Genomic DNA, 21064 nt, shown 5'->3' with positions numbered 1-21064 from the left:
GTAGGGCTATTGTTGACATTTTATAAAGCTGTAAATTAAGAGAAGATCCTCCTGAGACTGAAAATACATGCACCAACACCAAAATGTATTTGTGAAAATTAACAAATGTTTTCAAAATGTGCCTTTTTAGTCAAATCACATATGAAAAAATGTGAAAACTATTTTCTGTACATCAAGTATGAAATGTTAACAGGTAATCCATATATATCCTTTAACTAAAACAGTAATTTTCATTAAATCTTATGGCAGCTATATTATGTTGCAATAATATTAAACACTCACAAGTTTCCCCTTACCCACATTTAATTTTCAAAGTGCACACACAAATACAATTAATTGAAATGTGTTCATTCTTGTCCCTCAAATTAAATCTATATTGTAATTTAGAATAATGTGTTCTCTTGTTCTTACATCGGTTCTTCTTGCTTTAAATTTATTTAAGTAATTTATTCACGGTAGTAGGGACAACAATATCTCTGAAAACTGGCTGTATGTTTACGGTCGACAAGGGTTTGTTTTGATTCAGAGTTTCGATAATCATCTGCCGCATCTCCCGACTGGCATCTCCACGCACCGCCAACAAAGCTAAAACGTGGTCTTCCCTGAAGATTACAAGAAAACAGTTGTGGAGCAAACTCACAATGTCAGCAGAAACAGCAGGTTTCACAAACTGAACCCTTTCATGCATTCTAACAAATCAAAAAATACAAACAAGTTACAGCTGCTATGAGACAACATGCTATTTATTGTTGTTTATTTGTTTCGTTTTTTACAGTAACAAGGCAGATAAATTAGTAAGGCATCACTGTAGGGCATGCTACACAAAAATAAAATAAATAGTACATTGCCTGAAAGCAACATTTTGCAATAACAGGTTAAGCTGTTACACTGTTTTGTTAAAACTTGATTCACTGTCAACTAATACAGGTATATAACAGCAGAAATGTAATTACACAACTTTCTCCTGATGTTATACAAAGGAATTATGTAAGTGGACACTTTTTAAAATTAAGATGTCAGCACGATGCACCAGTTACAATTTTTTATAGTTTTAAAACTATTTATCTTTAAGTTGACGCCAACTTACCTTATATCCGGGTATTTAGAGACAAGTGTAGATACTTCAAGATACAGCAAGGTAGGATCAGTGAGTTTAAAAACTTCTGCCAATGCAACAATGGCATCACACAACCTATCGGTATCCTCACCTAAACCCTGTAAAGGCAGAAAGTATTCAGCTTTATTTATAATCAGAGAATACAGATAACAAACACAGAAAAGGTAAGTGTTTTAGAAAACAATTTTAAAAAGCACAGTTTATTTAAATTTTTTGTCCAAAATCTCTCTTGCTGCCTATCCATGTTAGTTAGAACTAACTCCCATTCTGTGGGCTACACTGAGCCTTGAATCCCACAGAAGGGGTGGTATAAAACATGAAGTCTGCGTAACTGAAGCCAGCATCCTGCCAGCATGAATCAGCCAGCACCAGCCTTGCACATCAAATAACAGCCAGTGTCAGCCAGTCAGTCCAAAATGGACTGATTAAAAGATACCATACGGGTTAACAGAAGATCAAACAGTGCCACCATGTATGAAGAAAACAGAGTATATTTGTCACATAAACTTTATACATACTCAGTCAACAAGCAGTTGCAGGGTATATTTTTTATAATGTTTCTTAAGCTCAATGTTTGTTTCTTATTCAGTTACTTTAACGTGCCATTTTCTCCTTTTAAAAAACAGGCGCTAATACTAGTACTTCAATGTATTTCCCTGTGTTTTATTTTTTTTACTGCATGGTTGGAACAAAAAAAATTGTCCAGTGGAAACATGGAAAAAAAAAAACCCAGATTTTTTTTCTTTTTTTTTAATAAATCAGTTAGGCACACTTGCTAATCAGTGTTTGCATGTTTGATCCTTGCACCCCCAACATCCACCCAAATTATGTCATCCTGTGACGAACTAATTTAACAGTGAGTTTACTCATAGCCATGTTCTATCAATACCTTCTTATCAGCACAAAAACAGATGTTGTCTTTATTTGTACAATGGCAAATGCAAACTCTGAAATACAAATTCTAAATCAAACTTTTTTCATGAATACATTTTTTTTTTTTTTTCAGCCACCTCAGAGCTACAGCATCAGAGGACAATGCAGTTCTGGGCAGCTTACAGGCGAGCCCGCAGGTGCCCGGCCAGAACGGAAAGCAAAGAGATCTACCTCTGCTCTCCCAAATAAGGCTCACCACCTTGGGGTGAAGCCTGCACTGAGGCACTGGGAACTTTCCTTGAGAGAAGGTCCGCCGCCCTATTTGTCACCCCGGGCAGATGTACTGTCCACAGTGAGAGTAGGTTCTCATGTGCCCTGAACAAAAGCATGCGGGCCCCACGATGGAGACGGACAAGCACATGTCTCCCTCAAACCGTCTGCAAAAAATGCTGCAAAGCCTGGGAAACTTCCTGCAGCTCCAAAACATGAAGACCCTGCAATTCTACACAGCGCCCCAGCCCAGGCTTCATGCGTCCGTGGTGACAACTTCCCTTCTGGTAACACTGCCCAGCTCTAAGCCGAGGCGTAGATGAGACGGTTGTTTCCCCCAAGAGAGTTCCTTTAGACCGTGATGAGACCCTGCTGTTGACCCAGGCCTGAACATGCGCAGGAGACTCAAAGGAAGGGTCTGTGAAACTGCTGCCATCAGTCCCAGAAGTTTCAGGAACGTCAGTACCGTAAGCGATCTGTTGAGCTGAAAAAGCTCTAAACAGACGGCTATTCTCTGGACTCTGCCGACCAGCAGTGGACAGCATGGACCTGGAGTCCAAGCACACTCCTAGACAGAAGGCTATCTGAGAAGGCATGAGCTGGCTCTTTGCCTGATTCACAGTAAGGCCCAATCGTTGATGGTGGCCGGTGACAAGTTTCATATGGGCCTCTGCCTGTGCTGGAGAGTGGGCACAAATGAGCGAACACACTGGCTGAATAGGCAAGCTTGAGGATCAACTCCGAGACCTGCCACTGCTTGCTGGGGCAAGTAACATCCTTGTAATGGAGCACTAAATTAGGTGCCTGTACCAAGGTGGCAATTGAAGCCTCCATCACTGGAAAATGGGCCAGGCCCAGCTTCTCCGCATCATGCACCCTATATATGGTGTCCATCCACGGGTGAGGTGGTATGTTCATCATCAAAGATGGACTGCCTTGTCCCACATTCTGTAGGCTAATGCATCTGCAAGACTGCAGTGGCCCTCTTGATCAGCGGTAGACGCTCTGCCGACAGGGAGAGCTTAACCGCAGGGGATGTGCTGTCTGACTCCACATCCTCAGACTGGAACGGCAGCTCCTGTTCGAACACCTCCTCGGAGGCAGTGATGGACAGCATGTCATCCTGTTGCCAATCTGAGCTCGTAGCCCCCAAGGGGACAGGCGGGGCCGGCGGTGCCGAACGTTCACACAATAACTCTGCGAGCACCTTTCCTTGGTGGAAAACAGTAACCCAGAGCTTCTCGATCTGCTCTGAATCTGCCGATCGCTTGGAACGGCAACTTTTCTTTTTCTTGGCCAAGCAACTCTGGTATATAATATTCAAGCAGTAACGGTTACATTTCTTACATGAAAGGGAACTCACAAGTTAAAACTTTGTGAACAGTGCCAAATATTTCCTAAATCTTCTGACTGACCTAATCTTGATGCATTTGCTTCACTTCGGGCAGAAAGGCATTTGTTCAAAAGATAAAGCTGTTCTTCAACAATGAATATACTTTAACACACAAATAACGGCTGGTTATTTTGTCTGAGTTAGTTAAGCTATGCCTTCAGTATGAAAGCCTAAAGACTGTACGTACTGACGACTATGTGAAATATCAAAAACTTACTGCTGAAAGTTTCCTAAAAAGAAATTTAAACTGTTCAGCTTCCTTGATCATTCTTTCTGCTCCCTCTTTTCGCTCATCTGGATTTTTGAAAGATATTCTTTTTTGCATGACTGCCTTGACGTACTCAATGACCACCCTGCGATGGGCCTCAAATGTCATCTCCTACAATAAAAAAAAAACAACAACACTTTAGGTATAACAGTGACAGGAGTATTAACATCAAAAAACGTTCTCCTTGTACGGAAGGCTTGTATACAGAGACATTTCAGACATAAATAAAAACACACCTGAGCACAAATATATGAAATGTTTATTCTGCCTACACTTAACCTTTCATCAGCAGCAAGGGTGAATGACTCTTTGAAGACCTCAGGATATCCTTACCTGTTATTAAACGTGTCTGACTCGTTTAGCTGATAGTTATTTAGCCAATAGTTATTTTCATGAAACTGCGTATAAGTACGTACAGTCCACTCGTTTCCAGCATTTCACTGCATTCTTTACAGTAGCCTGCTTATTACCTTTTACAGTACAACAAATATTTAATTGTATTCTGCATCTTTTATATATTAGGCTACCACTATTGTGCAACCCGCTGACTTGTAGAATCGATGCCTGAGAGACGAGAGACAATTTGAAATAAAAAGGTGTGCTGAGACTGACCACAGGACAATGTCAGGTCAAAGGGTAGTTGCAGTAATCTCGGTGGGAAAATAAGGCACTGGCCAACATCTGCCTGCATTCTCCAATATCTAGCAGCCTCTAATTGTCCCAGGCGAAGCTTAGACCTAATAACATTTCCTGTTGGTTACTCTGTTGGAATGTCGTTCTTTGCGTGCAGCTGCTGCTAATATTGGTGGTGAGCTGTTGATCTTATTACGCAGTTCTTTCAGTGTTAATGCCAAGCATCGCAACACCTGGTCATGATGCCAAGTGAAGCGATCCTGACTAAGAGCTACCTTACATCCTTTAAGAATGTGTAGCCAGTGATGAATACAAAGGACATGCAGGGTTCTCCCCAACCCACACATTCAGAGCTGTTGGAAAAACATAATTTGCTGATCCTCCTCTATTCCACTGTCCACAGGTCTCACCAGCCAATCTTACGCTGTTCTACGTTTTCATATCTCATCCATTCTCCATGTGTAGACACCACCTTGACACACCATAGATTCAGTTGCATGGTTGACTTTTCCTGATTTCCAGTCCTATCAGACCCCAAACATTCTCAATAGGATTGAGATCTGGCGAATTTCCAGGCCAAAATTGAAGTGGCGTGATACGTGATCAGTATGGTATGCATTGGGCCCAGGCGATGATGAAGCCCTTGATTTTTTTACGGCTTGCTCCACCTCCTTCCACTTGGGAGCAGTCTTACATTTGGTATTCTGGTGGAATATCAGAGTGAATCGACATAGGCTCCCCTATTCTTACATCAGTGTGTGTCTCTTCAAGATACCTCTTTAACTCAGGCTTAGTTGCTGTAAGTAGACCATTCTTTTCCCTGGTTCTTTGAACAGATCTTTATAAAAGCTGGTTCTTGCACGCTGCTCCTTTTTACATGCAAATGCTTTACTCTACTTTATGTTTTAGATAATTTTGCAAAAGGGCCTCCTTCTGACTTTCTTCAGCCCACCTCCACTGCTTCCTTGGTTGCCTCATTTCTCAATCCAAGCATTCAATCTCAATCTGCCGTCTATCCTTTGCTTTCTGTCTTCTTCAAACCTCTTACACCAATACGCGTAGATGGTATCCTTAAATTTATCTGTGTTAGCCAAGCCATTTTCTCAGAGGCTCCTCGCCACTTAACACTTGGTGTGCACCCATTAAGGTTCCTTTCTCTCTTGGGCTGGTTCACCTGACTAGGATCACCAGGATCACTGGTTTCCTCACTATATACTATATTGGAACTACTCCCGTCTATAACAGGGGTGCTGGTATCCTGCGCACTGCTGTGTCATACTGTTGCTGGATTTTTCTTGTCTGACTTGACTGGCTTTGTTAGAAGTACTGATCAATGCGAGGCCCCTGCCAGGTCTCCTTCAAGCAATTTTTTGCTCCATCATCAAGGGCTGAAACACTGCTTGGTTTGGACAAACGCTTCGGAAGGCTGGCAAGTAGCAAACATTATCTATCGGATTTATATCTGGCGACTGACTTCCTCACAGTAAAGTGAGATTCGTCAGCTTTCCACTGGGTGACTGAATGTGCTGTGTGTGTTAGGACTGAAACACAAGTGTCAATACCCGAAATGATGACCACACACCATCCTTGGTCAGTATTTACATTTGTCGTGTCAGTATGTAACTTCCAGAGAAATACCTCTGTTAAATTGGTAAACTGTTGTCCAGGGCACCTCACTGATTTCGCCCCTTTTATATTATGGATGCATTTCAATGTATAGCTATTATAAACAATATTATAATAAACCTCAACCACTTTTCTAATGAATGTTTTATCATAGTAGTAACACTCTTAAGTTGCTTGTTCAGTAGGATTTAATTAAAGAAGAACCTATCCACCACCCCCACCCCCCCTTCCAAGGACTTACCTTGTTGTATGGCTTTTTAATTTTGGCAAAGTCGTTAAAATAATCCTCTATTGTGACACAAATGGTATCCACAGCGTTGGATCCTGTCAGCCATTTTCTAGTCATGAGTTCGTTGAGATGTTGCTATGAAGAAATCGACTTGTATTAAGCATTGAATTCTATAGTCAGGAATGCTAAATGCACATAATCTTTTTTAGCGCTGTTATTCACAAAATGGATGAACTTTCCCATATGCACAAATTTGTCAATTCCTTAACACAGATTTTTACATTTTGTTTCACATTAACTTCTGTTACTATATGCAGCTAACCTCTCCAAAAAAGTATGGAAATAATAGGTACATGTCTATATCCCTGGCAACACTGTGGCAGGCATTTTATACTGTTGAAAATGAAAATTACTGGTTTTAATGGTTTTTTTATTATTTAATTTAGTCATTCCAACCAAGTTAGGAATATTCAATGCAGTGCGCTACTTCTATGCAGAGTGAAAAGGCTGGGACAGCCAGATTAGGTTTTATTTTTTTTGCCCTGAACAGTGAAGAATGAGCACAGATTAGACAGATGTGCAAAGACTTGAACGTATATATATATATATATATATATATATATATATATATATATATATATATATATATATATATATATATATATATATAATAATGGTTGATAAAGACAAATGTGCCTTCATAACATGTAAGTTATTAAGTTAGTATTTGTTTCACATTAAAAAGCTGTTTCAGTTAATGGTGGCTTTGAAGGCGAAGCTTCACATTGCATCAAAGGGAGCTGTAATATATATAAATTTATAAACACACCCCTAATAAAATAAAACAGATAAAGGGTAAAAATGCACACTACATACAAATCTTATAATTGTATATATCACTTGGTTGAAGCTGTTTGTTGTGTTGCTTAGTAATAGCACGATGTGTGATTGTGTAGAAATGGGTTTTTGCAAGAAGCGTGTAACCGAATTCTGGGAGTTGTTTGTGGACCACCTTGAGTTTACTCACGGCCCACAAGTGGTCTGCGCACCACAGGTTGGGAATCACTGGTCTAGTGTATGAAAACCGAATTGTTTTTTTGTTTAATTATATTAGTTGCAGTAATTTAGAGCTTGTAAAATATATATTTTTTAAAACTATTATTACTTGTTTGGCTACCAGCTATGCTTTAATTTCCAATAAATTGCATCTAGTATTACTAAAAAGCCCAGACTGTTTGAAGGCTTTTTCTTGCTTCATTAACTGACCTCCAGATCCATAAAGACTTCATCCAACAGATACACACATCCATCTTTTGCCACACTGTCTAATGTTGAGTTGATGGCAGCGTCATGTTCATCAAACTCTGTTTTGGAATACTTCTTCTTTAAGCTTTTTATGGACTCTCTATCAAAAATAATAAAGAAAATACAATTAGAATATGCATGTGTAAAATGTTATGTGACATGTTTCACTGTACATGTCAAAACAATATATCATTGTAAGTTTTTTTTTTTTTTTTTTTATTTTTTTTTTATAATTCTAATGTCTGAAAGATCTTGTCCCAAAGTGGGTCCTGAACCAAAACCATTTGAGATCCACTGCCTCTAAACACAAATAACATGCTCTACATCTCCATACTGTGCATATACTGTACAGAAATTCAACCTTCTTTGTGCTACGTTACTAAGTAGCAATACCCTAGAGGAAGCAGCTCAATATCAATACCTACTTCTAAAATCTGAACTGAACATTGTTGAACACTGTTTTTATGTCATGACCTTCAAGTAGGTCTTCTTACAAATAAAGTATGATGATCTACCGCACGTCTATACATAAACATATGTAATGCCTTTTAAATAAAAAAAAATCAGAACATACCGACTTCCATGACAAAGGGTACAAAGATTTGCACCTTTATAATGCCTGGCTTTGTTTGTTTTACAGACCATGAAGCACTCTGTACACAAGAGGGAGCTACAGTGTAGTTTTTTTTAAATTCTGAATGGCACTACTTGTGCACTGTTAGAAACTATGGAATGTGTGAGTTAACAAAATTAAGCCCCTTTCACACAGACAAGTTATTACGTCTCAAAGACAGAATTGAAGCAGCACGCTGGGCTGTGTGAACTGCATATACCAGCACAGAGTCGACATATTTAATGACGGTTCTGATCCACCACGCAGGCTGTTCAGAGATGGCACAGACCCGTCTTAAAGGCCTGTGTGAAGAGCCCTGCAGGCACTGAAGCACTATAGTGGTCGTGGATTAAAAACCACCAAACCACATGACTGCGTGTGTATATCTACACACACACACGCACACACACATACATGAGAACTCCCCATAACGCAATAACTGGGACCGAACAGGTTGATCACAAAACTCCCAATACGCAACTGTTCATTAATATGTAACTCCAAAACGAGATAAAATATTGGCAGATTAAATACAGATTGACCTGCTTTATATCACAAATTGCCTAGGACAGCTTGTGAGTGTGAGAATAAAAAGATCATTTCTATTTTGTAAATACAGGCAGTCCTCGCACTTACAACACAATTGGTTCCTGAAGGTCGCGATGTAAGTCAAAGCACATTTTCTCATAGGAACAATGTTATAAATTGGGGTTAGGTTCCTGACTGACTCTTCGGCCAGATAATATAGTTTTACAAAAATGACCTGTTATATTATACTCATGCAAATATTTATTTAACTCTTTACACTCAGTGCCCAGTGATTACGCGTATATTACTCAGACACCTACCTGGCTTGTTTAAAAGTACAGACTCGGGGCTTTCCAATGACGTATACAGTGTGTGTATGCGGTACTCCTAGCAGGAAATACGATTGCCTGAAGTTAAGCCCCTCATCATGTGACAGAGTTCACAGCTTAGGTTTTGTTTTGAGTCCATTGCTCTTATCAGTCATTGTTAACAGCAAATAAATTCTAAAAAAAAAAAAAAAATAAATAGATTAAAAAACCGTTACATGCATAAAAAAAAAATGCCACTCAGTCAGGGCGACCACGACAGGTACTGCGTTTCGGACACCAAGCATGCGCAAGACGCATGGCTCAGGTCTCACCGTGTCGTAAATGCCGTATGCATGAGGTGAAGTCGAAGCAGGGTAATAAAGCAAGAGAGTCGTTAAGTGCCGTGCGTCGTAAATCGAAGCGTCGGAAGTCGGGGACTGCCTGTAGTGTTATTTTTAAATAATATGCAGTGGCCTAACTGCTTAGAAATGGAATGTTTTTGCAGTGAGTATGTAAAAATGATGAAAAAGATCCAGTAGCAAACAAAATTCATCTAAATCCACTTTGGTCGAAGACGGTGCTATTTTTTGAAGTGGTTTCCATCGCCATGAGAAAGATTTTAACTGACAGGTTTGAAAATGGTCTCTCATGATTCCTTTGGTTGTTTGAAAAGGTTATGACGGTGTTATACCGGCACAGATGGCATGATTTTGTGGTGTGTGAATGGGTATTTTTAAGAATTTTTTAGATGTCATTTGTGTGTGAAAGTGGCTTTAGAGCTTAGAGCTTTGATTGTTTAAAACAGATATGTAACTTCTTATAATGGGTTTCTCTTTTGAATAACATAACTGCTCATTTGTAAAAACGACACCACCAGAAATATCTTGACATATTCCTGCAAGTCGCATTAACACTAATTATGGAATCAATCCACTAAGGCATTTTCTTTCAGGGGTGGTTCTGCTAAGAACAAGGGCAACAGGATTAATTTATTCTTTTAAATTCTTAAATACAATTTTGGTTACATGAATCTGCTTTCTGCCCATCCATCCCAGAGATATTATTGTATGCTAATGCATGTGCTGGTGCTGATCAATTCAAAAGCAAACACAGTTGCAATACCAAGTTCACAGAACCAAAAAAAGCATGATAAATCATCTGCCTAACCCTAGCAACTCACTTACTTAAAGGTTTGGCAGTTGTTGATAATGGCAATCATATACTGAACATAGCACTGAGGATGTTGTCTATCTCTCATATGATCTTCTTTGTAAGCAATTGCTTCTTCCCTGTACCTACAAAACAGAAAACAGGTTAATTCCTGTATGTGCAAATCAGAAATGACAAAAGTTTGTGAATGCAGACATAAAATCAATGTGGTTTGTTTACTCCATTCTTACATGACAATTTTTGCAATCTTATACTGCATTGGAAGTCCAGTTTGGTTACATTCCACAAAGCTAGCTTAGAGACACAAGTTTCATTCAACTTACAGAAATGCAAAGTAACACACATCTTGGCTTAGTTAGGGTTAAAATTATACCATTGAATTAAAAAAAGGAAAGCATAATAGAAGTAAGAAAAAATATGCTTCTTACCTAATTAAAAAGGAGGTCATCTGTTTCAAACACAGACGCAGCACCTCCTGCTTAAATATTTCATCAATCTGAGCAGCCACTTGGAGATTTTGCTCAAACATCTAGAGACAATAAAAAAACATTAATTATGGTCTGATGAAAATTCATAGCAAGAATCATAGCATCATGGTTCTAGGCCTTCTAGGAACTGGGTTACCAGATCCCTGGAAAGGGTTAATTACAGGGTTAACTACGAACTAATTCATGCATGTTATCGAAATAATCCAGTTTGAAGTTTGTTGTATGTCATGGCCAGAGAAGGGAATGCAAGCCAGCTGACCGCATGCATTTCTGTGTGTTTTGCTTTCACATGTTTTAAATGGTCAGTTTGAAAAATAAACTTTGTTCAACAGCTGACCCTGCTTTAGTACAAAGCTTACACTACATACTGTTATACAAAATGGTAATGCGTCTCTTAAATTACTGTGGCTGATTCTTTGGCTGAAGAGATATTATCAGCTCATCATCTAGGCATGGAATCTTGTGCAATTAAATCACTTAAACTCCTGATGGTAAACAACGTAACAAAATCTACTGGGATGTACGAAAAAATCTATTTGTGTTGACTCAGAACTTTATTTAGGCACTGTACGACTTGACTGGCGAAAGATAACATTGGTTTATTGGAGTTCACAAAGACAACTTTTTTCAGGTTGGTATGGTAACCTTTTCACGTCCTTGTTTGTTTAATTCTTGCTCTTTTTGCTGCATTACAGCCCTTCATTGCAAGAAACTGGAGTTCATGTATTCTGCTGGTGTTAATATACCTGATGAAGGCATGTTAGTGTTAAAACGCATTGGTTGTTTTACAACTAAGTCTTTTTTTTCCTGCCGTAGAGACTTTGTGTGTGTGTGTGTGTGTGTGTGTGTGTGTGTGTGTGTGTGTATATGTGTGTGTATATATATATATATATATATATATATATATATATATATATATATATATATATATATATATATATATATATAAACCAACATCATCCCACATTTGTAAATATTGACACTTGCTTTTAAAAGGGAGATGCAGCATTTTTGTGCCTAACCCCTGAAAAGTTGTCAAAATGTTTTGGCTTCTTTTGCATTTCTAACCATTTTAATGGCAGTCTGGAGGTCTGCATTATAATATCTCATTTCCCTGTTCTTCAGTGGTACAAACAGACTGATGCACGATGGTGAGACTGACAGAGCACTGTGTTTTGAGGAATCATATCGTAATAAAGAACTGTCGACGCGTACCAGTGGCAAGCCTGTCGCAAACCAGTAAAGGAACCTCTGGTCCAGCCAGTCAAGTCGAGTGGCTCCACTATAACAGGTCATGTGGAAAACTGAGACATTTGATTTTAGCAAAAAGAGATTTGAAGGGGAATCGAATCTTAAATGGATTTGGGTAATATCGAGAACCGGGTAACCCGGATACCCGAGTACCCTATGTGTATCCGAGTACCCTATGTCATCCTTAGTATATAGCATCACCTAGCATTTTAGGATTGAGATATAATTTAAAAAAATAATTATGAACATAATTTAGCTCTTTTACACATCATGTAATAAAATAAACTATAAAATTATAGCATAAAAGTCTACCGGAAACCATAATAGTAGTACAGTATTTCATGTTAGATTTTGAAATGTCACATTTTTTAATTTGTCAGTTATTCATTAAAAGTATATGGAAAACTACAAACCGTTATGTAATTCAATGTTAACATAACATTAGTCATCAGGTTTTATTTGACTTTATGAAGCTGTACATTGGCAAACCTATATTATCTTATCACACCACCCCAACTTTTGAAAGTCAGACTTTCACCATTAATTTTCAGTTTTTAATAACCATGCGCAAATAATTCCACTGGGGAAATATCGCGGCTCACGTGAATAGAAACAGCTGTCGAAGTAGTTGCTCTGTGCATTGAATCATTCAGGGATAGGGTTATCTTCGGCTAGATAACGAAGTTTGGCGGTTTTGTATCCGATTATACAGACTTCGCAGTCTGATTGATTATGCTTTCCTGTTATGCTACAATGCATATTTTTTCTTTTTCTTTTTTTTAGACCACTGCAAGAGCTTGTAACTCAGGACACCATTTTTTTGTATTGAACATTTTATGCCATAGTGCTGCTTTGGAAAGTCTGCTTCAAAGCTCTTTTCAAAATGTTTCTCTCTAGTGCACTGTGGTTTGAGATCTGTCCTCAATCATTACAGCACTGAGCAATTAAAAAAAAAAAAAAAAAAAAAAAAAAAAAACCAAACAATAAAACAAGTGCTCTGTTTCATACCACATCATGAATCGCTATTGCTGTTACCTGTTTGACAATGTGGGCAATAATGCTTACACTATCGTTCCCTACAGCGGACATTTTGAAAAGAGCTTTGAAACAGACTTTAAAGATAAGTGTAAAAAGTTGTCAGAATTTTAACAATAAAAATAAATTATAGGTATGTTATTTAAACAGTTAACAATGAAAAGAAATGCCAGGTATGTTATTTAAACAGTTGTAGGAACATGTGAGGACGTGTAACGCTATATTTTTCGGAACCCTGTTACTCTTTAAAATGGTCCTCCCTGCATAGCAAAAGATTTATTCAGTCCTTGTAGAGCAACAAAGAGCATTAAATATGCATGCAAACAATAGAGCTGATCATCAATTTGACCAAGGCTTGAAAGGTTTGTTATGAATTCACCAGAATCCTGAGATGCAAATTATAACCCTTAGCAGCCCAGGCTTTGTGTAACAACATATATACCTGCTTTTTTTTTTAATAGGTTTTGAATTGTAAAAACGCTGTCAGCACTGGTTGTCTGATTTCTCAAGCCATGCAAATTATGTTACAGGAGTATTCAAAGTGGCGAGAGCCATTCATTGAAGCCACAAACAAAATACAGTCATGGTTGCAAAATTGTAGCCCTGATATCACACAACTATACAAATCACAATGCAACTATAACTGTACCTGGAAGACAATGGCAGGCAGTGTGGTCTGATAGTAACCATCTTGGTCAGCTTCTGGTTCTGTATCTTTCTTCCAGTCCTTCTTGTCAGTTTCTAGAGCTTTCCGCAACCAGCCAGTGATATTTGACTATAATAAAAACATGACTTGTGTTAAAACATTTTGTAATTGACAAATTACAGAATAGTATGTAGTCATAAAGCATGTACATGCCAGAAAAATTCTCTGAAGCCATATATGGGTGTTGGCACACTTAGGATTTATGAAAACAGTTCAAAATACCACTTTAGTACATGGAGAGAAGTACTAATGCTAAATCTGCATCAACACCCATAGCTGACATATAAATAGACTAAAGGTTAACTGTATTATACAAGTTTATATTTTTAAGTACCAAGAGAAGCTTAAAATTAAGCCTTGAAACGTGTTCACTGTCCAACAAGTCTCAGAAGCTTTATGTGATTAAAATTCAGTTTACTGATCATGAGTGGGTCAATGTTGAGATTATTCAAGGTGTATGTCAATCACATACCTGCCTTGGTGGTACAATTCTCTGATAAGAACCTAGGATACATCCTTAAGCTAAAATCAAAAAGACTTACAGGACTAGATCATTAAAGTTCATTTTAGTTCAGTTAGACAAGCCATCTCCTGTAGGTCCTTAAAAATAGAATAGTGCGGAAACCTACAAACACAGTCAAGGAAACTGTGTGTAGGGAACTGTGTGCCCAAATGTTTAATGCAGTGACAGTAAACTGTGTTGGCTCCCTATGTAGAAGTTAACTTGTGCTACTGTAAAACAACAATGGAAATCCAAAGAAAGTGGCTTTCTGGATATCTTACAATTCAAAAGCATGTAATTATTTTGGCACGCATCAGTAATTTCTTAAACAGTTCTCATTATGCATGACTGTTAACAGTTGGCAAATATCATGCACATATGTGAACTATATAAAGACTATAGTTACCAGTTATAAAAATGTATACTATGTATGCCACAGCCCATAACTATAGCCCAGGGGTGTGCAATTCACAAGTTTTTACTTACTTATTTTTCCTATGTTCATTCTGTTGCTAGAAAAACACTCTGGGTATATTTTTTAGAAAGCCAGGCAAGTTTCTGACAACTGAATACATACAGACTGTAAATCTCATGGCAATAGGTTTATGTACTCATTCATTTTTTAATTTATTTTTTAGGGAGAGTAGTGCAGGGAAAGAATGTTGCCCTCCCAAAATAAATAAATAAATAAATAAATAAAGCAATCCATCAGGGTAGGAAACCAGGATCACCTTGCTGCAGCAGTGTTCCAGTTAGCCATAATGGGACAAGATGTTAGATGAGGAAAAATAGCTGTAAAATGTACAAAAAAATTGTATACAATAGAAATAAAAGAAAAAACATATTTTGTCTTTGCAGAATTTGATGGAGCCTACTGTAAATACTGTGTGCATTTTAGTAGAAAAACCTCTAAGAAATGCAGAGAAACTTGACAGGTTATACACAAGTCCTTTAAAAATCTGGGGCTCAGCAGTTACAAAACTGAAAGAACCTCAAGAAAAATCAGAATTCCACAAAGCAGCAGTAACAGTTGGCAATGATTTCATATCTGTGATGCAACAAACTAAAACACCTGTATATCAGAGTTTAATTCAGTTATACAGTAAGAGTGGAAAAAACAGGCAGAAGCGATTTTTATATTTGAATAACTCGAAGTACAGCTTATTATAGTTGTACACTTAGTATGTTATTTAAATTTACTAGCAAATGTGTCCCAAACTGCACTGAAAGAAACATTTCCATAAAGCATGTTATACATTTGTTGACGTGAGGTGAATAATTTAGTGAACCAGTCTAGGCTAGCTCCGCCCCTGTTAACCACTAATTGATTGATTGTGTTCACTGTTAAATAAAATAAAAATTCTATAAGTTATAGTCTACTTTATTCTGTGTGTGTGTGTGTTTTGTGTGACGGGGAGGGGGGCAAGTAGATTTTTCTGCTGACAATTTTTTTTCAAAAACTGCTCACATTTTTGAAGACCCCATATTTGTGGAGCAGTATGTATAAAATATACACACAGTGCCGAGAAAAAGTTTGTGAACCCCTTAGGATTTTCACATATTTAAAACCTAAAATGTTATTAGATTTTAATCTAAGTCCTAATAACAGATAAAGATAGTGGACTGATGGAACCCCAAATCCTTAGAAATTGTTTTGTAACCCTTTCTAGACTGCAGAGCATCAAAAACTGTTTTTCTGCGGTCCTCAGAGATTTCTTTTGATCGTGGCATGACGTGTTTCCACACCCCTGTATGGTGAAGATCAAATTCACAAAGTTTCTGATCTTTACATAGGATGGAGCCTCCCAAACTCACCCCTGAAGTTCTACCTAATTATCCCCTTAATTGAGCTGATAAAACCAGCTTAATTACTCATTGTTTGTCTAATTCATACATCATTTTGTTTCAAAAGACATGGAATTCGTTAATATGAACTCTATTGGAGATTTAAGAAAAGTTTTGATTCCAGAAGGCTATCGTGGTAAAAATATGAAATTTCTATAAATATCATTGGGGTTCACAAACTTTCTCAGCACTGTAAATGCCTGTTGTATGAAAACACACATTTGTAAAATAGGAATTAATTACAGTCATTGAACCTGATTGGCAAACTGAAGCTGTTCCGAATGTATATTAAAGTATAAGAATCTGCCTCATCCTCTGTGCATTATCTTACGGACTCACAAGACCTTGCAACTGGAAATGAACTCACCGTAAAAATCTGTATGTACTTGCTGAGTAGCTGATTTACCACCTCCTTTGGAAGCAAAGGGCCCATGTTGTTCACATCCATTTCTGTGGTTAGTTCTGGGTGTCCCATCATCTCTGCACTGCACAGAAACAGAGGCGGTTACAGTCAGCTTTCCATGGACAGCCTATGTCATGTAAATGCTTAATCCACCATTTAAAAAGGCTTACTCTTTAAAGCTTTTTTTGGACCCGGTGAAAAATGAGCCTTCAATAGAACATGTACCATTAATACCAAACCCTAGCACACATTGGGTGTTATTTTTAAAAGGAGATCTGCTGGAGGATAGTACGCCATTATTTCACCGTTTTTTCTGCAACAATTGAGTATTTTGTAAAGCTGCAGAAAACATGAATCTATCCGCTAGTTTGGTTTATTAGTTATTCAGATGCTTTCTTTTTCACGGAATGTATAATGATCTAAGAATCTGTGTCTATTTTCCATAGACCAAGTGCTGGATACCTTAAACTTCCACCAGTTTGCTTTCCGCCAGCTTCAGAATGGTCAAAACATACATCTGACTAAATAAAGAGTTACAGAGCTTCACATCGAGTCACCCTGAATTTCAACTTGTATCCTATGTTAGTAAAAGCTGTTATTATTGTGGAAACACAAGCAAACCCAATGAGAAGGGGAGAGTTTATAGACAGCATAAGTTTAGGCAAAAAATGCATTTTTTTGCATTTGGAAGCAGTGGCATGGGAACAAGCAAAACGCTCAATTGTATATAAAAGAATGTTGCCGTTGCTATTGCCGTTCCAGTCTGGGTATGCTTTCAATAAATTAAGCTACAGGTAGGCCTATATAAAACAATTATTTTTAACACAGTCATTCAAACTTAAAAATCAGTAAAACAGGTGCTTATGAATGTCACCTGCAATAGCATCTGAAATGGATATATCTGTATACATTCTTCCTACATATTTTTTTTTTTATTTTTGTATTTAGTGGATAAGGTAATATGTTACTTTTTGGTTCTTGGTGCATCTAAAATAACTAACCATTACTAGAATAAGATGTCATTTTGATAGGAATGAACGAGAGCAGAATTTTCAAAGAAGCGGAAGTCACTGTCTAGGAGATGTCGAGTAATAAAGGGGACTCCTCCAACTCAGAAGATGATGACTAAGAGAGATGTGTTGTTACAGACAGGCATGTTAATTTACTAATATACCGTAAAAAACGTTGTATAAGTCGATTTTCTAGCATTTTTCAGGGCGCCTTAAAAGGGTGGAGTGACTAATACACTGGTGAAACGTATAAGCTGGTGTGTGTGTAATTACTAAACTACTGTACCAGTGCAATAATAGGACTACTACAGCCACAGTTATGGTTCACACAAACTTAACTGTCAACAAACCGATTATTTTTTCAGGATCTACAGCATCAGGTCATGTTGCTAGGTAGAAATACAAAACCACTGTTCTAATTAAAAGTTTTAATTTGTTACTCTCAATACCTTTGGTCATTTTGAATGTTGAACGCAAGCTTTCAGACTCTTAACTGACCTCCTCTCGACCCAGACACATGTACACGGCGAAAAACAAAATAGTGGTTAAAGTTATCAATCTTCGGAATATGAAAATGTCACAGCTATACTGCTTCACTGTTAACTCAATAGCTGTGAGTCTCTATGAATTTCCTTATTCCCAGCCTCCCGAGCCATTGATTTGTCAACATTCAGACTTAACCCGCACCTGGGATCCATAGCAAACAGCTATTGCTATAATGCAAGTGTCTTTGAGACTGGATAAAGTAGGACAGTCAGATAAAAACAAAAATGCTACACAACAGATATGAAATTTGTTTAAGACAAACTTAAAACTTAAGAAAAACAAGCTGATAGAGGAGGAACGGGGAAATAAAATTGGTGAAATACAATATTATGTATAATATCTATATATATATATTATAATATATATATATATATACATTTATATAAGATATACACATATATATATATATATATATATATATATATATATATATATATATATATATATATATATATATATATATATATAATATATTTGATAACTAAATTTTACGCTGTTAATATAATCACGTCATTGGTGGAAGTCGTGGTGCACCATTCGCGTCGCAGTTACATGCACGTCAAATGAAAACCCACTTACAGTACCATGCCATACATGCGTACGTCAAGTTTCCCATTCTATTCTATGATCGGTTTCTCAGTCTAGTGTTTCAGGTTTCATTCTCTAAGGCAGTGCTAGTACTGTGGAATGTGCAATGAAAGTCGGGAGAGGGTCAGGTGACATTTGTATCCAATTGCGTGTCATGTAGCGAGTCCAATCTACCTGTGGGCATTTAGGCGTTTAGAAGACTAGGCCATTCAACTTTTACAAGTATATACACACACACACACACACATATATATATATATATATATATATATATATATATATATATATATATATATATATATATATATGTGTGTGTGTGTGTGTGTGTGTGTGTGTATATATATATATATATATATATATATATATATATATATATATATATATATATATACACATACATAGTGTTTTAAACAAATAGTGTTTTAAATCAAATTATTAGTTTTTAAAATTGTGTTTAGTTGTACTTTACAAAAATAGTTTTGTGCCGTTACACGGCACCAGAAAGATGGTCTCGTTTGTCCTCACTGAACCAAAGGAGTCCTAAGTTGGCTTTTGGAGGATTTCGATACCAGCGACAGTGATGCTGACTTATCACTCAGTGTTGATGAAGAAGAGGATGTGGAGCCAAGAACAGTACAAACTGTACAAACAAAAGAGCATGCAGCTACTTTACAGGTCAGCCAGCTGCAAACGGGAAGCTGTTTGGTTTGAAATGGCAGTGCTGTGATGAAATACTATCAAAACACAGTACTGGGTACAAGGCAATAAAGCAGGTGTCTGAGGCAGCCAGATCCATCACAATGCCTGCGCAAAGTAGCTGTATACACGCATTTGTGACTATTCCTCCAACACAAGGGAAGCAGAGACCGCAAAAAAGGTGCAGGGTCTGCTACGAAAATGAAAACAAAAGACACAAGTAAAATGTGCAGTGGTTGCAAAGGCAACCCTGGGTTCTGTTGTATTGCACATTTCAATAAATGGCACAAAGCAAGTCGATAATGGCACATGTTTTGATGATGTTTGATTTTTATTTGATAATTACTGTTTACTGATTATTATTGTTATTGGCAGTGTTTTTCTTTTTATTGTTAAAAAAAATTTATTTGTGTTTTACTCATCATATGTTAACATTTTATAGCAATTACAGGTTTTAAAACATTATTATTATTATTATTTATATTATTATTATTATTATTATTATTATTATTATTATTATTATTATTTTCAAAATCTGGTCCATGGGAAAGGGTTTCATTTTTACATCTGGAGTTGAAGTGGTTAAATCCATTCAAATACCATTTGCCAGTGGTTTACACTGTTTTTGACATTGCACTTAATTTACTAAACTCAGTTATTTCGAAATTTTGAAAAACTGAATCGTTTCTAGCAGTTTAACTAAAAACAAAAAAAGCAATGTAAAATTATTAATGGAATAAAATGTTGCAAACAAGGGTTATTTTGAAACTAAACCTGTGTATCTTTCTTTATGGGTGTTGAGCATGTAGGAAAAAATCTAACAAATTGTAAAAAAAAAAAAAAATTTAAAACACAAAAATGGTGTTTTCCTAAAATTGAAGTCTCAAAAAGGAGGGAGCAAAAATGGTGTTTTCCTAAAATTGAAGTCTCAAGAAGAGGGGCTTTTACTCCAGTGTGACCTATACAACAATTTTTACAGTACATTATGCCTTAAAAATATGCCTAATAGACAAGTTTGTAGCATGTCTTTGCAAAAAAATGTAGTACTCCTTTGTATAATTGGCTCATATGCATAATTGAGGTTGTATCTTTGTAAACGCATCTTTATTTGAGGTTTTATTTTTTCCTCAAATTGAGGGTGGGAAATTTGGGCTGCATCTTAAATTCGACTGAACCTCATTTCTTTAACATGCAAATTTTGTATTTTATTATTATTTATTATTTAACATATCACCGGTCATAAGTCAGTTTTGACTAGGTATTCAGATCTGTTGTGCTTTGGGTCTTCCTGTCAAAATACTTGTCAGTTCATAACATCGGCTGCTAAAATCCAACCTGTTCAATCATAAACATTGTACTGATTCCTGACTCCATTACAGAAAAGCAATGCATTCAAGATGTGGTACAAAAATAAATAAGTTAATAAATATCCATATATACAAATATAAATGAACAATGAATTAAGCAGCACTTCCTGGGTGGTTGAACGTACTCGACTTCGACTCGTGCCTCACAATGTACCAGGGCATGCAATAATTGTATAATTACTGCACACCCTATTGTGTGTTACTGCTTGTATAATTCACAACTGCAGTTACTGGAACACCACAACCAATTTTCTGAACTATTAACTACATAATGTAAATGTTTTCTTTAAAATC

General features: G+C 36.9%; 1 protein-coding gene across 1 annotated transcript in view; it reads right to left on the bottom strand.

Annotated features, from left to right (window-relative positions):
* Positions 1 to 289: 289 nt before the first annotated feature.
* Positions 290 to 21064, bottom strand: part of LOC121314543 (exocyst complex component 3-like) — a 42699-nt gene continuing 21924 nt past the window's right edge. The window contains exons 5-13 of the mRNA XM_041247933.1: positions 16528 to 16645; positions 13757 to 13882; positions 10762 to 10862; positions 10348 to 10458; positions 7676 to 7814; positions 6422 to 6544; positions 3871 to 4032; positions 1088 to 1215; positions 290 to 602 (exon numbers count right to left, since the gene is read on the bottom strand). Coding sequence (XP_041103867.1) covers positions 434 to 602; positions 1088 to 1215; positions 3871 to 4032; positions 6422 to 6544; positions 7676 to 7814; positions 10348 to 10458; positions 10762 to 10862; positions 13757 to 13882; positions 16528 to 16645 — 1177 coding nt within the window. The 3' untranslated portion in view covers positions 290 to 433. The remainder of the gene's footprint in view (positions 603 to 1087; positions 1216 to 3870; positions 4033 to 6421; positions 6545 to 7675; positions 7815 to 10347; positions 10459 to 10761; positions 10863 to 13756; positions 13883 to 16527; positions 16646 to 21064) is intronic.

This window comes from Polyodon spathula, chromosome 4 (genome assembly GCF_017654505.1).
Source record: "Polyodon spathula isolate WHYD16114869_AA chromosome 4, ASM1765450v1, whole genome shotgun sequence".
Lineage (NCBI taxonomy): Eukaryota > Metazoa > Chordata > Actinopteri > Acipenseriformes > Polyodontidae > Polyodon > Polyodon spathula.
Note: the sequence above shows the minus strand (reverse complement) of the source record. Positions and strands in the feature narration are given on the sequence as shown.